The following is an 18,910-nucleotide window of genomic DNA, read 5'->3' as shown; positions in this document are numbered from 1 at the left end:
GCGCAGTTGGTGAAGCCATTGGCGGTCATGTGTCAGCAGGTTTGGGAAACAGGGGTCATGCCTTCCTCATGGAAAGAAGGCGTTATCAAACTGATTCCCAAGGTCCCTTCGCCGTCAAAGCTGCAACACTGGAGACCAATTTCTTTGATGAGCTCGATGTACAAAATCTTCTCCAAAGTGCTGGCGAATCGGCTTCACAAGCATCTTCCAGCTATTGTGCATCCCCTCCAATATGGTTTCATCAAGGGTCGCAACATTCTCCATAATATCTTGAATGTGCAAATGGCTATTGACTATGCGCGGCATTCCAGTCAGGAAGTGGTCTTGATTCAACTGGACTTGGAAAAGGCCTTTGACTATGTGGACTGGTCTTTCATTGCAGATCTCATGTCTGCTATGGGCTTTGGTACACGGATGTCCCACTTGATCTACACCATTAGTGCTGCGGCTTCTTCAAGAGTTATGCTCAATGGTGGGGTTACAGAGCCATTTGTCCTTGCTCGCTCGGTTCGACAGGGTTGCCCTTTCAGTCCTCTCTTCTTTGCCTTGGCAACTCACCCGGTCCTTTCAATGTTATCCTCAATGGCGGCTTCGGCTCAGCTGGCCGGATTGTCTCTTCCTTTGGGGCAGCACTTCATTTGCCAATCTCTGGCTGATGATACTTTTATGATTTTGCGGGCAGACAGGGACAACATTCGAAAGGCATTAGATGTTTGGACACTCTTTGGTCAGGCCTCGGGTCTTCGCATCAATGCCTTTAAGTCGGCCATTCTCAGTTGCACGGAGCCTGATTTACAGTCATTAGGCTGGCAGGGTCAGGTGGTTTCCCGTGGATGCATTGTCAGGCATCTTGGCTACCCGTTGGGAGTGGATGTACGGCCAAAGGACCTCCTGGAGTGGATTTCACAAAAACTGGCAACAAAGTTTATGTATTGGAAGTTGCAAGCGTGGCCATTCCATGTGCGCCTCAAAGTGGCTCAGACCATTATGCTACCCATGCTAACGTATTTCCTGCCATTGCTGCCATGGACGCCTACTACTTTGAAGGCTCTTACTCATCCTGTTCGTTTCATGCTATGGAAGAAGGACTCCCTGCAGTCAGGCATTTCATGGATTTCATGGCCGCATACATGTACCCCTAAATGCATGGGTGGCGGTGCTATTTTGGATGCAGAAACTCATATGGTGGCTCTTCGTTGGTCTCTTTTTCGTGCCATGTGTGTGGATCATCACCCGTGGACCATCATAGCCCGTTATTTTCTTGAGGACAGCGGGCTATGACATGGTAACACACGGCTTCGGGCCTCCTGGTGGCATGTCCTTAATTCTGACTCTCGCTGTTCCAGTCCCTCTTCCTCTTTGTTATTGCACTTGGTCGGCTCTTGGAAAGTGGTGCTCCAAAAGGCCCGTTGGCATCCAGTAGGGGACCGTGTGCAGTCTAACTCCTTTCAGCTGGAATTGCTGGCAGTTTCCAGATTACTCTCGTGGGAAGACAAACATCAGCTCAGACCAAGATTTAACCGCATGGCCCGTTTAGGTGTGACGTCGATTGCGGATGCTACCCTTGCCACTCGCAATGTCCTCGCATCGTTTCGGACTGCTCGGAGACTTTTCAGGATCCCGCGCGGATACCGTGGTCTATGGGAGAAGCTTTTATTGGAGCTTCACGATCGGCAAGCCTTTCCTGCCCTGGCTGTGGATCGTCCTTGGCAGGACTGGGACCTTGCAGGCAGGTTGAGTCTGGAAAAGGCCTCTACCAATCAGGTGTATCATCTTCTCATTCGAGATCACCACTGGCGGGGTGTGAAAGCTAATACTGTTTGGGGACTGCGGAAATCGCGGACATGGTGGCAGGCAACCTTGATGGAAGGCTGGCTGAATAAGGCACCTTTCAAATGTAAGGTCTTCCTTTGGCGGGTAATGATTGGTGGTCTTCCTCTTGCCTCGGCCCTTTCCAAGCGTCGAATCTCGAATGGCAACTGTTTCTTCTGTACCACTACCGTGGAATCGGCCAGACATCGTTTTCTTTCTTGCCTGCTCGCCAAGAATATCTGGTTTCTCTTGTCGCAAATCTGGCAAGCGGTGGTGGGGTCCTCACTGACTCCTTTCGATTGGGTTTTTGTGCGCCCAAAGTACCCCACGCCGCCACAATTACATATGAAGATTTTATTTCCCTTTTTCAGATATTGGGGATGTTGGCACATTTGGACCACGCGCAATGCTTTTCTTTTTGATTCGGCCTCTAATGTACCGAGACATATTGCCAGGCTTAAAGGGCTTTTGCATTGGCAGCTAGATCTCATTCGACATTCCGACTTGCTTCCTCTGGAGGATTTGCATCCCTGGCATATGGCAATAGCCTGTGGGTCGTTGCCATGATTGGTGTAACCTTTGTAGTACATTAGTACGCGGATTTCCCACACGTTGGGCTAGGGCCCTCGTGTCTCTTGTAATCATGTCATCATGTAATCTTGTACTTTTTTCGTAATTAATACAATTACCTTTTACGAAAAAAGAGAGAGAGAGAGAGAGAGAGAGAGAGAGAGAGAGAGAGAGAGAGAGAGAGAGAGAGAGAGAGAGAGATTACAGGCGATGGCTTAGAGCCATCGTATATCTTGTAACCATGTAAACTTGTATCTTTTTTTCGTATTTAATTCAATTATCTTTTACGAAAAAAAAAAGAGAGAGCCAGCCTTTCTTTTAGATTCGGCATCTAATGTTCCGTGACACATTGCCAGGCTTAAAGGCCTTTTGCGTTGGCAGATAGATCTCATTCGGCACTTTGACTTGCTCCCTCGAGAAGACTTACTTCCCTTGCATATGGCAATTTCCACTGTGTCTTTGCCATGACTTCTGTATCTCTGTACGGGTTTTGTACTGACAGTTGACACGCTGGCGTACAGCCATCGTGTATCTTGTAATCATGTAAACTTGTACCTTTTTTCGTAATTAATACAATTACCTTTTACGAAAAGAGAGAGAGAGAGAGAGAGAGAGAGAGAAGAGAGTTGACCCGACGTTGAGAGGGGAATCGGCCCCTCCCCCTTTTCAGGAATTTATTGAAACAAAACCACGGGCACCAAGTGTCTGAACCATATGCGAAAGGGCTGATTTGCTGCAATTCTGAAAATTAGGGTTTTGAAACCCTAATTTCTGCAAACTCTGGGGCAGCAAGTTGATTTCCTTCTTTAGTGGTTGATCAAGCTAAGTAGAAAGCGTTTCTTAGATGAGAGATAGATAGGAGAATACAAAGCATGCGATTGAGATTTCAGCATGAGAGCTTGTTTCAAATGAAGAGAGAGACCTCTTATACATAGGTGTGGGGCTTGGGTGCTCAAAAGTGAAAATTAGAGGCTACAAATGACAAGTGTTTGTTGAAAATGACAAGTGTAGAGACACTTGTCTCTTCAAAATGACACATGTCCTCTTCTAGATGCCACATGTCACTTTTCTAGAGAAAGAAGCTTCCAAACCTTCTACTCTAAAAATCTCTCAAATGGTTAAGAATTTGAGATAGTTGTTGAAGAAAAATTGTTCCTTGTGAAATTCTAGAGCCTTTGATGTGAACAGAGTTTCCATTTGGGCAACTTCCAAAAAATAGCAGCCAAATTTAGCTCCCTGAGAGCTTCATTATATAGATTCACCGGTTCATGGTTTGTTTCTTCGATCATGAGCATCTTTTTTCACTTTTTGAAACCACTCATTATATAAATTTCTAGTCAATGTGACTATCAGAGTGTAAAAGTCTTAGTCATATGAGCTTTCTGGTCAATTCAACTGCTCGACTAAACCTTTAATTTCTCTTGGATGTCTCGTCAATGATGACCCAAGTATAATTATAGGGCATTCTAGCCATTGGCCACCCTTAGATAGAAAGATGAACATTCAATCATATTTTGAAATATTTAAATAATACAAATTGCCTTTCAAAGTACATGAGCATCAAATTAATTTGAAATCATTGAGGCAATATGTCTTGGTAACAATTGATATACAAAAGGTTTGTTATAGTGGATGCTGGATCAGTGTTAGATAGGAAGAGGAGAGAGAAAAATTGCAAACGCAGCCTCCAAGAGATGGTGATAGGTAGGAGAGCACTAGGAAGAGTTAAATGCAGCAAGATGTGATAAATGCCAAACGCAGCTTGTTTAGGATATTGCCAACAGTTGGAGAGGACTTTGGAGTAGTAACGCAGTGTAGATAGGCCGCTAGGATGAAAGGCAACATTAGGAGAGTAGGCGACAACATTAGGGGGGGAAATTGTGCAGAGGAGGCTGAAAATAGACGCCAGATGGGTGTAGAAAATGTCGGGCAGCTTCAACTAAGATGTCCTCTATGAAGGGGGGGGTGTGGGCAATAAAGCTCTAGCACATGAAACCTACAAAAACGAGATTAGCTTGAGTGGGAGGGCAGGCTGTCTATTTATAGAAAGTTTGGGGCCTCCCAAATCAGGGTTTACATGTGGACATTGAAACCGTCTCGAATTGCTCCCGCTTTAAAAGAAATGGTTAAAATTCATTAAGTTGAGTTTTGAGTTTGTTTAATGAAAGCTAATGATATTTTAGCTCAACAATGGCCCTAGGCCCTTTGTACTAGTGTTAAACCATTCACCTATTGTTGTAAAACCATGTGGTCGACCTCCAAGAAAGTTGACTCCTTTGTGCAACATGTGGCTAGATCCTAATCTTAAGTGAATGGTGAAGAAAAGTGGTTACCTCAGCTTCTCTTTGATGTTAGTGTGGTGGGTGGTCATCACTACCAGATCATGGGAAATTGTTGTGGCATTTTCTTGAAGGAAAGTATTAGTAACCTTCTAAGGACACCTTAATTATATGAAAATGGAGTCACTCAGTCTATGTTTTGCAAGTTTGCATTTTTCAGTCAATTGAGAAGTATGAACCGCTTTTATTATTTTTTTTCTAGTTTGGATTTTATTATTGATGCTCTATTGTTTCACCGTTGATGGTGGGGATCTAAGTAGATGAGAATTGAGCGGAATGCCCCTGTCTGGACATTGCAATGGAATGTAACACCAAACAAAACATCTGACACATTGGTGGTTGGCTGTTGGAATGGAACTCTTTCCTTCTACAATTTGGCAGGGAAGCAGGTTTGCAAATTTTCTTTGGAGTACCATGTGTTGAGATGAATCCTTTGAAGGCTTTAGAAATGATAAATGGTTTAAATATGAGTTAGAAAAGGCATGCATTTTAGTGATTGCAATAGATATGATATTTTTGTGACTAGCCCTGCAGAGCAGACAAGACCTCTTATTTCACATGTTATTTTATGTCAGATCGGCAGTGATAAGCTCTTAGGATTTGATCCTTGTTCGATTGACTATCATGAGGAGAAATTTTTGTGCATAGGAGGTTCAAGTAAACAGGTAATTTGAATTGCCTGATTGGACTTAATGCTATCTTCAAAGCGGTGAAATCTGTACCACATTTGATATGTGATGCTTATATTTGCTACAGTGTATGTTTGACTAGAATAAGTGTCAAGAAGTTTTCATGTAACATTATTCTTAACCAAGTACCTTTACAAGCTGCAGAAAACACAACAGTTCTCTTCTTTTTGCCTAATAAATTGGTAGAAGCAAGATTAAAAAAATCACTAACACAGACAAGGTTTCAATGGGATATTCTTTTAATATGGGAATGGTCTGCTTCCTGCCACCTCCTGTTGTGGTTATACATGTTACAGGGGAATGTTTGACTAGAATGATCAATAATTTTTGTATCAATAATCAATAATCAATAATCAATAATCAAGAACATTTACAAGCTACAAAAGAGACAATCATTGCTTCCTTTTTTCTCTAATAAACTGGTAGAAGGAAGAGTGACAATTCATTTGACATTCACACAGATGAGGTTTCACTGGAATATGCTGTCGTAGTAATGGTCTTGACTGCCTGCCACGTCTCAGTTTTGTTCCTGTGACCTAGATAAACTAGGTGACACTGACTCTTATGTAGGCCACTGATCTTCCAACCTGATCTTCTTGCTGGCAATGTATTGGGGCTGATGTCATTAAGAGTGGTTAAGAATCTCGGGCTGCTGAGGGAAGCAGTTGGTCTGGTGATTGTTGTTTAACAACTTGCCTTGATATTGAGCTCTTACTGCTACTGCTATGTAATGCACAGCTAGCCGGTGATGGTTGGCGAGGCTGAGCTATAGAAGCACATGTAGATGTGCTTACTTTTGTAAAACCGACACTCTTTCTTTTAGTAATCTTCAAAAGAGTTCCTTGATTCAAGGTTGCTATGTGGCACTATACAGATTACAATAGGGTTTCACTCCTAATTATTTTGCAGAGTTCTGAACTTGTGCCATGCCAGCTACTTTTGAGAGAAAGCAAGGCTATTTGGGTGTGGCTCATCTCCCTTTTCCTTTTGTTTGGGCTCTGTTATGCAAATTGACATCAATATTTTTAATGTCAAAACTCAGCCATTACTTCTATCTGCTCAACTCTGTTGATTGTCCCAAAATATTGTATAATTGTAAGAAGTCTGCAACTTGTGTTCCTTCCTTCCAGATATGCCTGAAAAGTTAAATGCTCGATTCAGTCCATCTGGTAATGTCTACACAGTGTGTTTTAATACTTTGGCAACCGTGTCCTTTGTTTTTACAACTTTTAAAAAGCGCTCTTGTTTAGTGGAATAACTTTTTTTTCTCTGTTGTCTTGAAACTGGCATGCCATTAAGTCATATTCAATCTCAAATTTGATCCTCAATTCAGGTAATATTCTGCACCAAGGATGGTGCTAAACTCACAACTTTATGTGAGACAACAGATTGTGTTTGGACAGTCCGATCCCGTCCAAAGAAAAACTATATTGCTCTTGGCACAAATGATGGAAGCATCTCCATGCTACAAATAACATTTTTGACGGCAAGTGACTTTATCAATGATTCTGAACTTGAATCTTAGGTCTAAAAATAATGTATCAGAGAATGCTCATATCAAATTTATCTCTACTTGTTAATTTGATATCACTTATTGAAATTTCCAATCTTGAAATGATTTCACTTATTGAAATGTACCAAACTAGAGATAGTGGAGGGGAAAGCTCTATAATTTCAGAATCTAGCGCTGTTTTCATTATAGCTCTGCAAAAAACCCCCTGCAAAATGTACTTGCAATCTTTGAGGTTGAAGGTTTTGTTATCAGGTTCCAAAGAAGGATTTTTGTGACCATGGAACTTCCCATAAGATCACAAAGTCCTAATCATTATTCACCCCACCTAGACAAGTTTTTTTTGAGAGCACAACATCTTGGACAACATTTTCACCTTTTGGGAGTCCACTGTTCTTGCTTGATCCAGGAACTGGTATCTTGTTTGACTTTGAGAAGGTATACAACCACGTGGATTGGGAGTTTTTGGAGGGCACAATGTGCTAGGGGATAGCGGCTCTTTATTCCTTAGCACATGGCCAAGCAATGACTGGTGGGGCCAAAGGAGACAGATTCAGCTTTAGAGATTAGTGAGATAGGGCAATCCATTAACCCTCTTTTTGTTTTTATTGGTAGTAGAGGCCATGAGCTGCTTCCTTGAGAGAGAGATCCACAGGTGTTAGAGACATCAGGTTACCCATCCTTGAGTTTGAAGAGCTTCTTGATGTGGAGTTTATTGATGTTACAAGAATCTATCCAGACAAGGATGAGTGTAACTTTTGGGCCTTTGTAGCGACCATGGAGATATTTTGCAGAGTAATAGGTGCCTTAATTAATTGGTACAAGCTCTATGGATTTTGGGTGTATGACACCAGACAGTTGGAGGGGCAACTACATCAGGATTTCACCTTGCTTCCTTGTGGAATTGTGGTCAGATATCTTGGATGCAATGTAGGGATTGACATTACCTCAAAGTAGCAATTGGCACCTCTTTTGTTGAGCATGAGATTAGAGGACCTTTATTGGAGCTCGGCGAGGCTCTCACTAGCACTGAGAGCGGTGGTCCTCAACCAAGTTCTTGTGACCATGTGATACATCACTTCATATTGGGCATTCTCTATGTCATGGCGTTGGATAAGTGAAGCACCTTATTAGGAACTTTATTTGGTCAGGAGGGGATGGGAGCTTGGCTAGAGTGAAGGTGGCTTGGGATGTCATCATACAACCTAGATCTAGAGGAGGATTGGGGATCATAGATCTAGATAGCCAAAACAAAGCCTTATTGGGTGAGCTTATTATTAGGGGTCCTATTCAGAGTGAGGAGCCTATGAAAAAACTTTGGATAGGGAGACTTTAGTCTATCACACCACCATGGCAGCCTAGTATTCTCTAGACTTTTCAGGAGATTAGGGCTAGAGACTTAGGAAAGAGCTTTGGGGTCAGATTCACAGCTGCTATTGTTAGAGCATAGAGATCTATATCATTGAGTCTTCATTAGCTTCTACACCAACTACAATGAAAGAGAAGAGGAGGCAGCCTCTTCTCTTTGATCACTATTTGAGATTAGAGTTGGGCCATACTCTTAGATAGAGGGATTACGTATGTGTGGGAGGTTCTCTTTAAAGGTCACTACAGTGGGAGATTGGTTTGTATTTTAGGAGCTATTGCATGAGATTTAGAGGCAACTATAGGGCTTCAGGGAGCCGAACCTAGGATTGAGGCCTTGATAGAAGGAGTTCCACCGGACTACAGATAAATACAATAGAGCCAGGTTGGACTCTTCTCTAGAGGGGACATTGTTCTAGTAGTCACTGTGAGTAGTAGAAATAGGACATTCACTTCCATATTTGAGGAGGATGTTCAGCTCTAGCAAGGTGACTTTGACCTGAGAAAACTTACGGGATGCTCTGGAGAGGATTGGAGTAGTGACATGTTGTGAAAGGAAGTGGCAAATTGACCCAAATCCAACCACTTGCTTGTTAGATGGATGGAGATACTGGGCTTATTAGGGGAGGCCTCTCTCTAGAGACATATCGGGATCTAGGAGAGGGCATGGAGGGATTCTATTCGACAAGGCCTTTGGCTACAATAGTGGGCCGGGGAGGAGGATTCAAATGAGTACGATCAGAGCACAACTAGTAGCTATATCCTATTGGCATAGAGAGGGCATCTCAGACCAGTTTTTATTTGATTTTTGGAGGAGGCTACATGATAGCTATAGGCCTAGGAAGATAGCCCTCTTCCCATGGCTATTAGCTCACAAAAGATTAGTGGTTGGTACTTGGCTTGGATACACTAGGGACCCGGTGGCATGTGTGAGATGTAGTGAGCTAGAGGAGATGTAGAGACATTGCCTATGGGGTTACCCCAAATCTTAGGGTGTACAAGGAAGAGCCCTCAGGATGATATTGTATGGCACAATAGTGACCATAGTGGCCACATGAGGGATTGTAGCTTGGGTCATAGATAGAGGCCTAGCATATGGCTATGAGTATGTTTAGGGGATCCTTTCTCTCCTCATCATCGGTGAGCATTTGAGTAGGATCCCCAGTCTAGTTTACTCCCAAGCACAATGACCCTAGGGACACTATCACAAATGGGAGCTAATTTTTAGTATCATAATGTAGTACATTTGGATTGTGAGGTGCAATCCTACTATAGAACTTTTGGATATATCCACAAGGGAGAATCTTTCTAGGATTTGGACAGAGATCATCCATACTCTTTGGAGTGGGGGTGGGAGATTATGTAGGGTAACCCTAAGAGGTTGAGGAGGAGGACTGAGGCCTTCTTGCGGACTTGGGACCCTGGTACTTTTTTCCACATTGCACCTCAAATGGTTTGGTATAATAGCCCACCAGATTGGTTGTTCACATTGTGAGAGTGCGCAAGGGAAGAAGGAACACAAACACTAAGAGAAGGAGATAGCAGAAAGATGAAGGAAGAAAGAAATCAGCACTGACTGAAATAAATGCTGAATACAAACAGAAGGACCGATCAGTCCCTGCATGCAGCCTGAGGCATCAGTGAGGGCACGAGATCTGGCTGGAAATTATGATGGCAGCAGCAGCATTGGAGACAGAGGAGTATGCTTGAAGTTGGAGGAGCAGCCTGCAAAAGATGATGGCCAAAGTGAGGAGGGGCCAGCTATAAATAACTGAAGTCCCTCAAATCTTGCTGACTTGCATAAAGAGGCCCTAAATATAGTCAGCTTGCTGAAAATGACCATAGAACTGCAATAAATGCAGTCTGATTGCATGGAAAACTGCGATAACTAATGTCTTGGCATCCCGGATAGTTTGGAAGCAAATAAGCATTGGCAAGAGGTGTAAATCAATTGATACACATAGGGAAAGGGCCTAAAACAGGAGAAATGCATACTAAAATGCAAAAGCTCCCACGTATCCGTTAGACTTTGATAGGAGCTCCCAACCGGGAGATAACGGATTGAGAACACTAAAAGTGGCAAACTAACACTCCCTCTCAGATCCTAGGAGTGTTTGAAGGCCCAACAATCTCATGTGATGAAGCATAGAAGCCTTTGGCGAAGGCTTCGCGAAGAGATCTGTTGCTTTTTCCTCAGTAGGACAGTAGGCCACCGCTAACTCAGAATCCATCATCCACTCTTGAACATAGTGGTATTGAACCTCCATGTGCTTCATGCGAGCATGAAACACCAGGTTCTTCTCTAGAGTGAGGGCACTCTGGTTGTCAATGCGCGGCTCCGTAGGTCTTGTTTGTGGAAAGCCAATCTTTGCCAACAAGCAACGGAGCCAAACTGCCTCCATAGCTACAGAACAAAGGACACGATACTCAACTTTGAAGAGGAAGGGCCACAGTAGGATGCTTCTTACTGCTCCAAGAGATAGCTCCTGATGCAAGGGAGAAGGCATAACTTATAGTGGATTGTCTCGAATCCACATCACTTGCCCAATTGGAGTCACTCTATCCAAAAAGAGTTGTCTCCTCTCCACACATGATCTCGTAGGATCAAGTCCCTTGTAGATAAGGCAGAACGTGCAAAGTGGCTCGCCAGTGAGTCAGTGTAGGAGTCTTCATGAAAAAAGTTAACAAAGCCACCACAAAAGAGATGTCCGTGGTTGAGTATGGATCAGCTAGATCAAAGAGCCAACAAGGCACCTGTAATGGGTGGCATCACTAAAGGGAGCTCCTACTGCCATAAGCTTGGACTCTGGGTTCATGAGGTAGTAAGAAACAGGCTTACACTCGGCCATACCAAACTTCGAGAGAAGCTTGGAGATGTACATGTGTTGGGAAATAAAAATGCCATGTGCCATTTGATAGATCTCCAATCCAACAAAGAAGAAGTGTAGGATCCAAAGATTTGTCATGTCAAGCTGTTGGCCCAATATTTGCCGAGTTCGACCAACCTCTTGTAATAATGAGGTCATCAACATACAAGATGACGAAGACTCACATGTGCTCCGCAACCTTGTAATAAAGGTTGGGGTCATGATTGGATGATGGAAGCCATTGTCCAAGAAGAATTGATCAATCCATTGATACGAAGCCCTAGGAGCATGCTTCAAGCCATAGAGGGCCTTCCACAACTTGTAAACATGGTCATTCTTCCTCTACAAAAGAAAAACAAGAGGTTGTGAAACATAAATCTCCTCCTTCAAGGTGCCATTTAGGAAGGTTGAATTCACGTCCATGCCATAAATTGGCCAATAGTGATGGGTAGCTAAAGCCAAAATAGCTCAAATAATCCAAATGTGCAAGCTGAGAGATTCCCTTGGCAACAATCTATGGCTTATGCTTGTCCAAGGTCCTGTCTGGAAGATACTTGGTCTTATAGATCCACTTCACACAAATCACCTTCCGCTTCTTTAGATGAGGAATAACTCCCAAGTTTGGTTCTGCTGGATAGAATTGAGCTTAGCCTATATAGCATTGTGCCAAACATCCTATGCAAGAGCCTCATTAGTTATAGTAGGCTTATGGTTTTGGAGGATTTGTGACATAATGGCATAGTTCACTCAAAGTAAACTATCTTGTTGGGCCTGAAGCCTCATTGATGTGCGTGGACCAAGAGGCTTCTTAGGGAATTGAGTAATCCTTGAGCCGTTGATACCATCGAGGAATGGCGATAGGCTCATCCCGCTACGAAGGAGATCGAGAAGCCTCAGGTACTTGCAAAGCACCTGTTTGTGGGACTCCCCCTCACTAAGGAAAGGTGGATCCTCCTTCCCCAAGGAAGAAGACTCCCTCCTTTGACATCTCAATCCCCCTAGAGGAAACCTAAGGAGATGCGGAAGGGATAGTAATATGTGATGATGAAGTAGTAGAAGAAGAAACCATCAAGGATGGAAGGGGAGAAGGTGAGGGAGAAGTTGGGGGGGGGGGGGCGCTTCCTCTTCTTCTTATCCTTTCAGTCATCGTCTTCTTGTTGCTTAGCCTAGGGTTTCCCTTTCTTCTTCTTGCCCCTTGAGCTTGCAATAAAAGCGTTTGTGAAGCCAGATCCACTAGTCCCCGCCTCTTTGAGACACTCATCATGCTCCAACACGAGCGATGAAAGCTCCTCTCGGGTCCTCGATGTCAAAAGGCTGGTGTAGAAAACATTGTACTAAGCCTCTTATCCAAGGAGATCTTGTGGCCAAACAATGTTTGATGGTATAGAGACACAAGCTTCTTCCACACCTCCGCTGTAGTCTTCAGTCTACGAAGCAACCTGCGTTTGGGCAGCTAGATGCTGTCACCAAGAGGAGCTAGTTGTCGCTTGGGCAGAAAATGAGTCACATGCAACTAGATGTTGTCGTGTGGTCCCAAGAAGCTTGTGTTTGCAGCAAACACAGATTTGGAAGGGGTCGCTTGGCAATCTGGCGTGGTCTCTGTGATGATCAGCTCCTTGATCTCTCGTTAGGTGATGATACCATGTGAGAGTGCGCAACGGAAGAAGGAACACGAACACAGAGAGGAGGAGACCGTAGGAAGATCAAGGAAGAAAGAAATCTGCAGTGATTGAAATAAATGATGAATACAAACAGGACTGATCAGTCCTTGCATGCAGCCCAAGGCGTCAATGAGGGCACCTGATCTGGTTGGAAATGATAATGGCAATAGCAGTATTGGAAATGGAGGAGTATGCTTGAAGTCGGAGGAGCAGCCTACAAAAGATGATAGCCAAAGTGAGGAGCTGAAGTCCCCCAAATCTGGCCGACCTGCATAAAGAGGCCCTAAATATGGCTGACCTGCTGAAAATGACCACAGGGCTGCAATAAATGCAGTCCAAGTGCATGGAAAAATGCGACAAACAATGTCTTCGCATCTTGGATAGATTGGAAGCAGATAGACATTGGCAGGAGGTGTAAACTGACTGACACACACAGGGAAAGGGCTTAAAACAAGAGAAATGCATACTAAAATGCAAGAGGTCCCATGTCTCTGTCAAACTCTGACAAGAGCTCACAACTGGGAGATGACAAACTGACAACACTAAAAGTGGCAGGCTAACAACACACAACCATGGTTACAGGTTCCCTCCCGACGAGCTGTTGCCGCCGCCATCATGCCCCACCTATCATCACCTACCGCCATTGTGCCCCCCCGCGTGCCGTCAGTCTCCTTGTGCTGTCAGCCCGTATCTTTTGTTTCTTTTCAGCAAGCTCTAGACATAGATATACATCTATAGGTATACTTGGAATTGTATCTTCTATTTCGCTTGAGCATGGAGACACTCTTGTTTACTTGGAGACGTCCTATCTTGAAATAGCCAGAGTATTGGTCAATGGTATACATGAGTTGCTCAAGAAAATCTATAGATGTGATGGTTATCTTCTCTTAGGAGCCCAAAGAGCCACTTGAGAGAGGCCAAATCATTAGACAAAGGATGCACATTGGTTGCCTAGTGGGTAACTAGGACCTGGAGAGGCCATTTAACTACTTTGAATCTTTTTGTTCCCTGGTGTTTGTACCCATTGAGGAAAAGGGATGGTTGGCTCACAAATCACAAACAAGAGAGTATGCATATAGCCATCTGCAAGGGCATCGATAATGAAGTAAGGGTGAATAAGTATGAAGAGGCATGGAGGCAATGTACAATAGTTGCAATCTATCCAAGATCTGAAGTGAGCACGATTCTTATGGGAACTCGTAACAATGAGATGTATAGAAGAATGCTACACAATTCAAATGAGAATGCTCATGCGAGAAGGTGCCATTTGGGCAATGTTTCTCGTGTTCAGTTTTCGGAGTACCTTTCACAAAGATGAAGATCATGCAATGCAAAGGGTGGGTAACACAAGGAAGGGATATCAATGTTAAGCAGAAGAAGACAATGCTGAAACCTGGAGATACCAAATAAAGGCTAGGAATGTCTTCTTAACCATGGATGTTGATGTTGAAGGAGTCTAATGTCAGTCTTTGTGGGTGCCAATAACCATGATGAAGTGATGAAGTTGAATGTAGCATGATGATGAAGGTAGACTTGAGATCCCTTAGCTATAAGAGATGGAAGGAGAATTGGCCATCTAGGCACTTTGAACATGCCCGTACTCGATCTTAAGAGAGGGCTTTTGTGCTGGCTGTAACAAATCTTTTGTATATCAATTGTTATGAAGATATATTGGCTTAATGATTCCAAATTAATTTGATGCTCATGTACTTTGAAAGGCGATTTGTATTATTTAAGTGTTTCAATATATGATTGAGTGTTCATCATTCTATTTAAGGGTGGTCAATGGCCAAAACGCCCTAGAATTATACTTGGATCATCATTGATGTGATGTCCAAGAGAAATTAAAAGTTTAGTTGAGTAGTCAAATTTATGAGAAAGCTCTAACGCCTAAGATTTTACACTTAGATAGTCACATTGACTAGAAGTCTAAATTATGAGTGATTTTAGAAAGTGAAATGAGATGCTTATAATCAAAGAAACAAACCATGAACTAATGAATCTATATAATGAAGCTCTCCAGAAGCTAAATTTGGCGTTTCCTAAAATTTAGGAGGTTACTATTTTTGGAAATTACTCAAATGAAAATTTAAAAGACTCCAGATTTTTGTAAGGAACAATTTTGTCTTCAGAACTATCTCAAATTCTTAACCATTTGAGAGATTTTTAGAATAGAAGGTTTGGAAACTTATTTCTCTAGAAAAGTGATGCAATCTAAAATAGGACATGTATCATTTTGAAGAGACAAGTATCCTACACTTGTCGTTTGTAGTCTCTACTTTTCACTTTTGAGCACCCAAGCCCCACGCCTATATATTGGAGGTCTCTCTCTTCATTTGGAATAAGCTCTCATACTGAAATTTCAGCCACATGCTTTGTACTCTTCTATCTATGTCTCATCTAAAAAGCACTTTCTCTACTTAGCTTGATCTAATCCAAGCACTAAAGAAGAAAAGTAGCTTGTTGCTCGGAGTTTACAGAAATTTGGGTTTCAAAACCCTACTTGCAACGCCATTTTGTTGTGGGATATACCTGCAACAAGTAAACTATCTCTTTATCCCATGAGACCTCAAGAAGCCACTAAACTCATTAGAGAGGTACTCTCCCCCTCCATCTGATATCAAGCACTTAACTTTCAAGCTTGTTTATGTTTCAACAACTACCTTCAAAGATTTGAAGTGCTCAAATACATCACTCTTTTTCTTCATAAAATATACCCATAGCTTCCTTAATCAATCATGAATAAATGTGACAAAGAATTTTGTCACCAAGAGATAGGTTTTGTGTAGGCCTTCAAACATCTATATGCACAACATCAAGTATATTTGTGCTCACATCTTTGTCATGCAAAAAAGGTTGTCTTTTCTACTTACCAAACTGGCATGCTTCTTAGAACTGTAGCAAATCCGCCCTTTTGTATATGGTTCAAACACTTGATGCTTGTGTTTTTGTTTCAATAAATTCCTATAAAGGGAAAGGGGCCGGTTCCTCTCTCAATTTGGTGTTGACTCCTCTCTCTCTCTCTCTCTCTCACTCTCTCTAATTTTCATGGTGACAACTCATTGAGTTGGTTAAGTGCAAATTATTTTCATTCTCACGTTTCTCCTAGCGCTTACACTAGCTAAGTGGTGTAGGTAAGCTTGAATCTCAACCTTGGGAGATGGCTCCAATGCTAGTTCAGAATCACCAGAATAGTAGTCCTTTATGCAAATGTATCTAGTGGATGAAGAAGGAAGACTTGACACTCCCTGGCTAGTATAAGATTCGGTATGTTAGGGATGCTTTATACTTTGTATTTTCACCTTGGGATGCATTGTACCAAGGGAAGTTATAATAATATTTGTTCCCTTCTCTAGAAAAAAATACCTACATACCAATTGTTTCATATTGAGATGTTTTGGTAGTTTACTAAAGTTAAAAATGGATCTAAGTGAGTGTAGCTTTAGTGGAAGTAAATGAAAGGTAAGTAAAATAAGTGTGTAAAGAAGACAATAGAAATAAGTGTGTAGTAGAAAACAAGTAAAAAGATACTTAAGTAGGGCAATGGTAGCTTGAACTCCGAATTATGACCATCTAATAAATTCCTACCATTCACAATGACATTAAATATCCTAGGGGTAGAGATTCGGTGCATGAGATAGTGTTTCATGTAAAATCCATGGAACTTTATTTTCATAGGAAAGTCTAGATTCATTGCATGAGACATAACTAGCATGTAGCTAATCACTCATGTGGTTTTATTTATTTTATCAATTGGGGATACTTGCTTTTTAATCCCCAGGAAATGTTATAGAATTATGGTATTTTACTAAAATTTACTATGAAAGTAAGATGATTTTTATTTCATTTATTGCGGATTTTATCTATTTGTCGCATGATCTATGACTTGTTCACAAGTGAACATGTGTGACTAGTTGGATTATGATTGGGGGATAGATAGAAGGATACTAATGTGCTTTGTGTTGTGGTAAGTAGATTATTAGATGGAGTTATGCAAAATAAAGATTTTGTGGAACTGCATTTTAATGCATATGAATTAATTATGGTTGAGCACTTCATAGTGTGAAATTATTATGTTTTTTGTACCTTTCAATGTAAGAAAACTATAGCATAATTTATTTGGAAACTATTATTTTGTGAGGCCTAGAAGATTTGTTATTATTACATTCGTAAACCTTAGTTTAGGTGTATTTTATAAGAGCTAGAAATAGTGAAGTAAAAGTAGGATGTTCATGCAAAAGAAGCAAAAGTAAAAAAAAGGAGATGCTTTTCAATGTTATTTTTGAGCACAAAAACTAAATACAATTCATAAATACATGCATGGAGGAGGTGCTCACCTATAGATTGTACCCAATCTTGTCTCGTGCATGCTTTTTCCATTTTCTTTTCTCTCTTGTCTTTGTTTTTTGTGTGTTTAATTTGTGTTTCATTCAATTTTGGTTAATAATTGGTTGTTCTATGATGGTCTTCAGCACTAATTAGTAGCACAACTGTTTGCTTGTATGCTAATTAGTAGTGTGCTATTTAGCAGTGTTGAAATTTTTAACACTTGCCCTCAAGTTCAACTTCTGAATGTGATCCCTTTTTTCTTGCATGTTAATCAATAGTTTGTTGTATACTAGTCAACAATGTTAATAACAATGCTCATTTCATTAGTAATAGTGCTAGTTACCTATACTAGTTATAGCAGTAAGCAGTATGCTAATAAGCAATCTCCAATCTACTAGTTTGAGCAGTCCCCTGTTTGCTACTAACATGTATTTTTTGAGCCAAGGACCCTTCCCTTACTCCTAATTCATCCTTTCCTTAAAGGAAGCTCCTTCATTCCAAGATGAACTCTATGTTTGATGAAGAGTTCTCCACCCAAGGGCTTGGTGAAGGTATCAGCTACATTTGCTTTTGTATTGCAATGCTGTAATACAATCTCTACATGATGTATATTTTCCCTAATGAAATGCTCTCTGATAGCAATATGTTTTTGCCTTTGATGATGAACTGGATTCCTTGCAAAAGCCTTTGCTAAAGTATTATCACATGAGATAGGGGTACTTGTAGAGTTATCACAAATTCCATTCTCAAGTAGAAATCTTCTCAACCAAATAGCCTCATAAGCTGAAGTTGTAAGAGCTTTATGTTCAGCCTATGCTGAAGAAAGACTGATAGTAGTTTGTTTCTTAGAAGCCTATGAAATCGTTCTATTACCTAGGAAGAAAGTATATGCTGTAATGGACTTACAATCATCTAAGTTTGACCATAATTAGAATATGAAAATCCAGGCAAAGACACTATTTCCAGCATATTCAATTTCCCAATTTCTTGTACCATTCAAGTACTTAAGCTCTCTTTGGTGGCACCCCAATGAAACATTTTAGGAGCTCGCATAAACTACACAAAGCTGTTTAGTGCATAACTTATATCTGGCCTAGTAATAGTCTAATAAATCAGCATATCAATCAAAGTCCTATACTTTAAAGCATCAAAACTTCACCCTCTTCTGACAGTAGAGGGTTGTGAACAGCAGGGTAACAGGCTGGAAACCAAAAATGCAGCAGGTCTAGAAGGCTGGAGAAGGTAAAACCACAGAAATGTACCACCTGGCCATAGTCTGCAGAGGCTGAAAGGTGATGTTGGAGATGAAATGCAGCAGTGAAGTGAACCACTAGGTGCTGGACAGCAGCAAGGTGGCCTGCAGAAAGAAAACACAGCTTTGTAGAAGGCCTCTAGGTGGCAAACAGCAATAGGGCAGTCTGATCAGTTGAAAACACACAAGTCTTCTAGGGCATGATGATCAGGCAGTAGCTCGAATCAAACAGTGGCTAGAGTGGTTGCAAAGGGGTCTGGAATAATGGCAATAGCAATTGGGACCAGATGCAGATGGTGGCAGCCTCCAAATGATCAAGATGATAATTGTGGCAACTGGAGTGGTAGACTGAAAGATTCAGATGCAAGTGACCTAGCACACTCTCTATTTATAGAGATGGAACCAATCAAAGTTCGTGGGTTTACTTATGGGATACTTGTGCATACTTCATTTGGGTTTTGGGACTTTTAATTAAGCTTATGAAGGTTTAATTTAACAGAGAGTTTGTAAACCTCA

General features: G+C 41.6%; 1 protein-coding gene across 8 annotated transcripts in view; it reads left to right on the top strand.

Annotated features, from left to right (window-relative positions):
- LOC148030353 (uncharacterized) overlaps positions 1-18,910 on the top strand; it is a 347,980-nt gene that overhangs the window by 85,289 nt on the left and 243,781 nt on the right. For 6 of the 8 annotated variants that reach the window (XR_015692181.1, XR_015692182.1, XM_087686669.1 and 3 more), the window contains 3 exons: positions 4,982-5,110; positions 5,297-5,386; positions 6,744-6,896. Coding sequence is in view for 6 of the 8 variants with exons in the window: in XM_087686669.1 (XP_087542795.1) it covers positions 4,982-5,110; positions 5,297-5,386; positions 6,744-6,896 (372 nt within the window). In the remaining 2 variants the exon portion in view is untranslated. Of the gene's footprint in view, positions 1-4,978; positions 5,111-5,296; positions 5,387-6,743; positions 6,897-18,910 lie in introns of all 8 variants that reach the window. The other 2 variants (XM_087686670.1, XM_087686668.1) reach the window with 2 other exon arrangements.

The sequence above is a fragment of the Lygodium microphyllum genome, chromosome 10 (assembly GCF_053477565.2).
Source record: "Lygodium microphyllum isolate KBCC chromosome 10, Lygodium_microphyllum_v1.1.10, whole genome shotgun sequence".
In the NCBI taxonomy this organism is placed as follows: domain Eukaryota; kingdom Viridiplantae; phylum Streptophyta; class Polypodiopsida; order Schizaeales; family Lygodiaceae; genus Lygodium; species Lygodium microphyllum.
Note: the sequence above shows the minus strand (reverse complement) of the source record. Positions and strands in the feature narration are given on the sequence as shown.